This window comes from Grammomys surdaster, unplaced genomic scaffold, assembly GCF_004785775.1.
Source record: "Grammomys surdaster isolate TR1022 unplaced genomic scaffold, NIH_TR_1.0 125669, whole genome shotgun sequence".
NCBI classification, from domain to species: Eukaryota; Metazoa; Chordata; class Mammalia; order Rodentia; family Muridae; genus Grammomys; species Grammomys surdaster.
The window spans coordinates 1,778,022-1,786,671 of NW_021620506.1; the positions used below are offsets into that span (position 1 = coordinate 1,778,022).

General features: G+C 39.2%; 1 protein-coding gene across 1 annotated transcript in view; it reads right to left on the reverse strand.

The window, feature by feature from the left end:
- Pbrm1 (polybromo 1) overlaps positions 1-8,650 on the reverse strand; it is a 74,356-nt gene that overhangs the window by 19,065 nt on the left and 46,641 nt on the right. The window contains exon 16 of the mRNA XM_028787552.1: positions 7,325-7,482. Coding sequence (XP_028643385.1) covers positions 7,325-7,482 — 158 coding nt within the window. The remainder of the gene's footprint in view (positions 1-7,324; positions 7,483-8,650) is intronic.

The window sequence follows — 8,650 nt, forward strand, 5'->3', positions numbered from 1 at the left end:
TTACTGAGGACCATCTATGGTCTAGTGCCTTCAGGAAGGCAACTGAGGTCTAATGAAGGCTGCTTGCTTATCATCTGAGCATATGGAACTGGGTGCAGATCAGGAAAGTAGCCCTCAGCCCCTAGGGAGTGCCCCAGAGCTTTCCAGCAGAGTAGATGAAGGGAGGTTCTGGTAAAGAATGGAGACCACAGGGTCCTGAACCTGTATTTCCAGCAGATGACTGTAGTAAGATCTGACCTGGTGAGGGGGCCCTGGGCAGCAATCCTGTGATAAGCCCCACTGAGACATAAAGTAAATGATATATAAAACCATCTCTTGGATTTTCTCTGTATGATTTAAAAACAAACAAACAAAAAACTCTGGCCCTTTTTCCTTTCAAAAATTTAAAAGATTTATTCTTAAACTATTTATTTTTCTTGCTTTACTGATAAAACTGATAAAAGCATAAAATACGTTTATGAAGAGAGAAACAACCTATAATTAAGAATGGAATGTCCAGGCCCCAGTTCTAGAACTGTTATAATCTTAGTGGTCAACAGTAGAAGTCCACTCTCTGGCAGGTAAGCCCATGTTTATTCTCAAGTAATTCCTCTATGGCTACTGGATCACTACCATTATTATTGCTGACTTGGCTGTCCTTGAACTGTTTATGTAGACCAGGCTGTTTTCAAACTCACAGAGATTCACCTGTCTCTGGCTCCCAAGTGCTGGGATCAAAGGTGTGTACTACCATACCTGGTCACTCTGATCATTGCTTAATTCTTCCCAGATGTGATATTCAGTATGAAGGTCTTATGACTGTCTTCTCAGTGTATCTTCTAAGACATTTCCAAGACTGTTTTCTAAATATGCCTACTAATTCTACCAGGGAACCGAAAAAACGATCTACTTAACATCTTTAAAACTTGTTTGAGACAGAAAAAAAAAGTATAAAAATAAGATTTACATTCAACAATGTATAAAGTTAACATAATGGAATCATAAATCCTTTGAAGTTTACAGAATAAGGCCCTTTGGTAGTTGGTGCATACTGAACTGTAAAAATGGAGCTAAATGAATTTTTTTTCCTTTTTGGTTTTTCGAGACAGAGTTTCTCTATGTAGCCCTAGCTGTCCTGGGACTCACTCTGTAGACCAGGCTGTCCTCGAACTCAGAAATCCGCCTGCCTCTGCCTCCCAAGTGCTGGGATTAAAGGCGTGCGCCACCACCGCCCAGCGCTAAATGATTTTTTAAAAAAGATTTATTTATTTTATTTATATGAGTACACTGTAACTGTCTTCAGACATACCAGAAAAGGGCATGAATCCCATTATAGATGGTTGTGAGCTACAACATGGTACTAGGAATTGAACTCAGGACCTCTGGAAGAGCAGTCAGTGTTCTTTACTCCTGAACCATCTTTCCAGCCCCTATATCTTACTTTCTGAGCAATAAGTGGGGTTTATATCAAAAACAAAACAACCATGTCTCACTGTGCATCACCCTGTTCAATACTGCAGGCTCGTCAGTTCATACACATATATCCCAACTGGCTATCAATCAGCTAATGAGACCGACACAGAAGTGAGAGAGAGAACTCAGGTTTTAGTTCTGACCCATCTTGGGCAGTTATTTTACCTTTCTGGAAAATACTATCATCTTTCTTATATAATCATGTTGAGGATTAAGTAAGATTCTGGATATAAAAAAGGCTTAAATACTGTAGGAGGCAATGCATTTTAACAGGAACTCTTTCGAAAAGATTTACCCAAGTTACATCAGAGGAAACAGTGGTATAGGGGATATGTCAACAGCCATTTCTTCACAGAAGAAAAGCTGGCAAAAACTGTTAGAATAAAAATGTCTTTTGAGGGGCTGGACAGACATAGCTCAGTGGTTAAGAATGCTTACTGCTCTTCCAGAAGGCCAAGTTCAATACCCAGCAGTCACAATACCTCCAGCCTTCAAATCCAGGTCCAGTGTCCCCTTTGGGCCTCTGTGGGAACACATGCATATACTAACAGACACACACACCATTCATTCATATATATGTATATGTATGTATGTGTGTGTGTGTGTATATATATACATATATATATATGTAATTCATTTATTTAGTGTGTATGTATATGCCATAATACACGAGTAGAGGGACACGTATGTCAGAGAATAACTCGTGATTCCCTCCTTACATCACCCGGGACAGAGGAATAGAGCTCAGATTATCTACTCAGCTATTTCATTTGACTAGAATCAACTTTTTTTTTTTTTTTTTTTTTTTTGGTTTTTTAAAAAAGGGTTTTTTTCTTTAGCCCCGGCTATTCTGGGAAAACCCTCTGTAGACCAGGCTGGCCTCGAACTCAGAGATCCCCCGCCCCTTCCCCCCCAGTGCTGGGATTAAAGGGGGGTGCCAACACTGCCCGGCCCATTTTTTTTTTTTTAATCAAAAGACAAACCATATAATGTTTAATTATGAAAATGTGGCTGAAACCTGACAAGTGACTTTGTAACTTAGCCTCAACCTACCCTCCCTTAAAAAATATGTTTATCTGTGTTTTGTTTGCATATATACGTCTGTGGCATCACATGCATGCCTGGTGCCCATGGAGGCCAGGAAAGGGTGATGGATAGCCAGAACTGGAGTGAGCTGTTCAGACAGTTGTGAGCTGCCAAGTGGGCACTGGAAATAGAAGAACAGGGAGTGCTCTTAACGGCTGAGCCATCATTCCAGCTCTCCCCTTATCCCCCACTTTTTTTTTTTCTTTGTCTTCAGCAACAGTTTTGAAAATGACAGCCTGGGTTCTTGGTATCAAGTTTCTGGTGCCTTGCAAGGGCAGAGTAGAGTAGAAGATTTCCCTTCCCTCCTAAGTCCTCAAATAAATTTTAGCTGACTGCTTGACTTGTGAGAAGCTTCCTGAAGGATGAACCTTCCAGAGAATTTGCCTGTTTTGTCAAATATGGAATTCTCTCAGAAAGATGACATGATTATACTTCAAAAAAATTGTCCATTTAGGCTACTATAGCACTACTACTGTGGACTGGACTGGGCAATTTCTAAAGAACAGACATTTTTCCAGTTCTAGGAGAAAGGAAGTCCTAAATGAAGGCACTAGTATCTGATACGTTCTTGTTTACTGCATGGGAATATTCTAGGTATCTGAAGCATGATGGATAGCAGAAGCACAAAAATGGAAGGAAAGAGTGAACCAATGTGTATGATCCCTCCCTGAAATCGTGTCTTATCTACTCAGTGCATGGCTCTTAGGACCTCAGCATCTCCCAGAAGATCCCAGTGGCATTAGGTTTTGACCTATGAATCCTGGAGGAACACTTAAATTGAAACCATAGCACATTAAAAGGCAAATTAAGCATGTATTTTCAGTTGGGGCCCAAGTATCAAATGACACACATTTAAAATGTGGGGACAAAAAGTGGGGACTGGGATGCTTTGGGAATTGTTCTGTTTCTCTGCAATCCTGGGGATGAAATCCAGGGCTTTAAGTAAGTGTTCTACTGCTACATGCCCAGCCCCAAATAAGGGATGTAAATTTCTAGTTTAGTTATTGTAGTGACATTAAAACTACATATTCAAACATGCCATCTTCCAAATTACAAGTAGACTCTAGAAGCAAATGCCTAAGTGTCCTTTCTAGTAGCGGTTCAAGGGATGAGAGGGATCTTATGAAGAGAGGTGACTAAAGCTCTCCAGTTCAACAACCACTTTTCTTATAAACAACAACCATACGCTAAAAATATCCTACAAACTATTGTCACAGTGTGTAAGCAAAAGGGCAGATACTAAAGCTGGAATTCTGGGTGGGGTCATTTGCAGCTCATCCCAGACAGCCAAATGGTATAGTATAGCCTAGGTTTGGCTTTGCATCTGTAAGATCTAAGAGATCTGTAACATAGCTGGTTGTGCTCCTAAAGTATTCATCTAGTAGATACTGTTTAGTGGGCTCCAGGATGTTTCAAATGCTAGTCATATTTTTGGGCTGGCTTTATTCTTAGGTTATCTGGATGGCCTGAAAGAGAGGGCTGGGGAAAGCTTCCAGTCTCCCAGCAACTATGCAGGTGACATCTGGTGACTGCTCATTCTCAGGGGCATCTACCATTTATTTTTTACTGAGTCACATCTCATAGAGAAAAAACAGCTTAAGTATCAGCCCCAAGGTCTGCCTTTCTAATTCTTGGAAGACTTCTGATGGCTCGTCTTTAGCTTCTTTGCCTAACACAACTTCCAGCAGCAGCTTCCTCGTGGAGCTGTGGCCCAGATGCACCTTTGCTTGTGTCGTCTGAATGCTCACATCACTATTCCACCTCCTGAGGTCCTGACTTGTGCTTTAGCTCCCTCCTAACTTTACTTAGCTTTTAGGAAAGCCCAGCTTTACCTACTTGTTAAGTTGTGTTACTTTTTTCACTTAGGAATTTAATTTTCTTCTTTTTCTTTCTTTCTTTTTTTTTTAGTTTCACATCTTTAAATTCAGCATCCAGAAGGTGGAGTTAGACAACTCTCCATGAGTTCTAGGTCAGCCTGGTCTACATAGAGTTCCAGGGGAACTTGGGTCACATGCCGAGTGGGAAAACTTTTTTTAAAAAGTGTGCTTGTGAATAGAGTAGCACATGTGAAGGTCAGAGGACATTTGCAGGAGCCAGTTTTCCCCTCCACTATGTAGTTCCCAGGGACTGAATGTAGGTTATCAGGCTTGGTGACAAGTGCCTTTCACCTCATCATTTTGCCATGTTCTAACTCCTAAAATTTTTAATGTAAGTCTCATTATGTTGCTATGCCTGGCTTCAAATTCTTGTGCTTTTAGCCTGCAAGTACGTGGGAATACTGGTCTGTACCACTTCCCTGGCTCAACATTTGTCTTTTTTTTTTTTTTTAAATAAGACTTCATTGCTAACAACTTTTGTGCCATCTCAATGAGTTACCAAGACTTTCCAGAGTTTCATCTGAATCATGATCTATATTGTGGAGACAAAGATGGCTGTTGTTGCTTGGAATATAGCTTCTCTACATCTTTTTTTTTTTTTTTGAATCAAGAATGAGTTTGTTGTGGTTGTGGTGACAGCCCAGCAGTAAAAGGACTGGCTGCTGTCCTGCAGAGAACCCAGGTTTGATTCCCGGCACCTACATGACAGCTTATAATAATCTGTGACTACAGTTCCAGAAGATCCAATGCCCTCTTCTTGCCTCCTTGGGCAATACATGTGGTACACAGACATATATGCAGTGAAAATATGCATACATCTTAAAAATAAATAGTAAAAAGGAAATAGAGCTGGATATAATAACATAAATGATTTTAAACTCAGCACTTGGAGGCTGGGCCAGCAGATCTGAGGTTCAAGCCAGCCTGGTCTTCATATTGAATTCCAGGCCAGTCAGGACTTCATTTTGAGACATTTTTTCTCTTTTAAAAAGAGCCTAAGCCAGGCATTGTGGTGTACACTTGGGAGGCAGATCTCTGTGAGTCTGAGGCCAGCTTGGTCTATGCAGTGAGTTGCAGGATAGTCATAACTATAACATTTAAAATCAAAACCAACCAAACAAAAAACAGTGGGACATTTATGTCATGGATATTTCTCTCTAAGATTCTTTTGGTATCATTCAATACAGCTCCTGAAGCAGTATTTATTATTTTGTGATGAGCTATACTACTTGAGTCTTCTAAGGTCCTATAAATGTAGTGCTAGAAGCAATGTTCTTTGGGTTCTAGTGAGGGGCCATGGTTTTCTACTGTTAAAGAATAAAAAAAAGTCATTTGAAAAGTTGTACAAAATCTAAAATTAAATAAAAATTAACCCAACAAATTATATAGCTGCCCTAACACAAGGAAACTTCAGTCTCACCTTTATTATGCTTCATTTTAATCTCCTTGCTGGGTTTACACTAGGAAGTAACTTTAGTCTGGATCAGAATTTAAAAGGAAGATATTTTCTGCTACAGAAAAGCAAGAGTTTATTGACTTTACTGCTCTTAGTTCACTTTCTTTGTGGTAGAAAGTTGAAAATGTGCTGAATTACTAAGCAGTTTGCCATATCTAATCCTGAAAATAATTATGAGCAACATCATCAAATAAAGACTAACATATGTTTGAATCTGCAAATTTTTCTTTGGCTGTGATCTATGGTGTCTTCTTTAAAACCATCAACAATCTGGGGGACTGGATGTAGCTATGCAGATTAATGGTAGAGTGTGCACTTAGCATACACAAGGCCCTGGCTTCAATCTCTGACTTGGTGTGTTGGTGGGGGACCTGCAAAACACCAACCAGTAATGTAAAGTCTGTAACTAGTAATCTTTTAGGAAGCCATCTCAAGGGATGTAGTGTGGCTAGTGTATGATCTAGTGGCTCTCAGGCCTTAGAGAAATGTAACAGCTGGCAACACTGTTAGAATATGACGATGCATACAACTAGATCGTAGAAACAGAATACTTGATAGATGAGCAAAGAGAAACCAAGACATTACATTGGAATGGAGAAAATAAAATGATAAAGTTTAAGAATCTAGCAGAGGGCTGGAGAGATGGCTCAGCCTTTAAGAGCACTGACTGCTATTCCAGAGGTTCTGAGTTCAATTCCCAGCAACCACATGGTGGCTCGCAACCAGATGGGATAGTAATGTGATCTGAGCCCCTCTTCTGGTATGTCTAAAAACAGCCACAGTATATTCATATAATAAAGTAAGTAAATAATTCTTAAAAAAAAAAGTTTAACAGAAACTGAAAAATTAGGCTATTCTATTCCCTATGTTACTCTAAACCACTGTTTACACAGCAGCCAATGATTTGTACCTCACCTCATAGCTCTGCTCAACCCACTATGATTTCCTTTCAAGTCTAACCACTGTCCATAAGACCTACTATGTCTCAGTATCCAGAAAGCTCAAAGGCCTCATTTCTTACACCACATTCCTTCTCTTATTCTAGCTATCCAATCCTTTTAGTTCCAAACAAGAACAGACAATCTAAGACAACTCTCTCGCTGCGCCTAGAAGACAGCCTCACATAATTCTCTTTTGTTTATTTTAAAACTTCTTCAAGGATCCATTCATATGCCATCTATCAGTAAAATTCTGGCCGATTAAGATCATGTGATCTTACCTCAACATTGTCAATCTTTGTTTTATTTTCATTTAAAACTCTAATTACCACCTGATGTTCTCTGTTATTTATTTACTGACTCCCCAACCTTCATCCCAATGCCTTTATGAAAGCAGAGACTTCTGATATTTTTATGCTGCTATAGACTCACCATCTAGAACTGTGCCCTGAATAGCAGCAGTACTTAATCAAAGTTTTACAGAACAAATGTGATGAAAAAGGACAAATACCTACCCAGAATACAACTCATAGGGCAGGTTTCTTCCAGATTACTTAGAAACACTTCTTTTTTGTAGAACATTTTTGTGGGCTCATGTTCTGTTTCTTCTGGGTGAATGAAGATAGGGCCATAAAAATATGCAGCTCCATCTCGGACCCATACTTTTTCAATTCTTGGGGGTGGGGGATAGAGAAATCAAGTTATAATAATTTCAATTTTGAATGATTACCTAATAAAAACAACAACTAAAATGTTTGTTTATATATGAGTGCTCTGCTGCACGTACACTTGTACGTAAGAAGAGGAAATCAGATCCTTTATAGATGGTTGTGAGCCATCTCAATTGAACTGGGAATTGAACTCAGGACTTCTAGAAGAGCAGCCAGTGCTCTTAACCACTGAGTCATCTCTCTGTCTCCCTAAAATGTAGCAGCATATAGCATTTAGAGGAATTTCATGGACTCTCCCCATCCTTTAAGATATCTTTCAGAGAAGACACTCTGGAAAAGAGTAAAGGACATTTGGCCACTCTGGGAAAAAATACTCTAACATAGTATCAAGGCATGTAACTAGATCATTTAATTCCAGGTTTTCTTCCTGAGATGTTCAAGATGAAAACAACTAAACATTTGTCACTGGATTTGGTAAACATTCCTTCAAAATAGAGGGTCATAGATCTTTGTACAAGATCCAGCACTAAAACACTTTCCCACTGGGATGTTGTATTTTCAACCTAAAATCAATATTACTGTCCCATATTTTCAGTGTTTCAGACATAAAGCAACATCTTCATTTCAGTGAATAATAAATCCAACTTACAGGAGTCATCCTTGAAGGTTCTATCCTTGAATTCCCTATTATATTTACTAAGAATGCTATTAGCCTGATCTCCTAAGTACTACTGTAATTAGCCAAATTTAAGAGGCCATCATTCTTGCATGGCTTATTTCAACAGCCTCCTAGCAGATCTCCTGGACCTTTTACAGTCTCTTCTTAATAAGGAGAAAGCAAAGCAATCCTATTAAATCAGAAGTCAAATGTTACTTCTCTGCTTGAAACAATAACAAAGACATTCTTTTAACTCTACAAAAGTTCAAGGGCCCACATGGTCTCTGAAGCCTTACCTTATTTCCATATTGCCCAGTACCCCTATCTACCACCTTTGACAGGGTTCACTCTGCTGGTAATAAGCTGCAGGTTTAAGAGTGATGTACTTATTTCTCAGGCCTTTATACTGGCTATTAATTCTGCTTGGAATGCTTTCCCTGATATTCACAATTCTTACATTTCTTCATGTTAGCTCAATTGCCAGATTCTTTGTGAAATCTATTCAAACCATC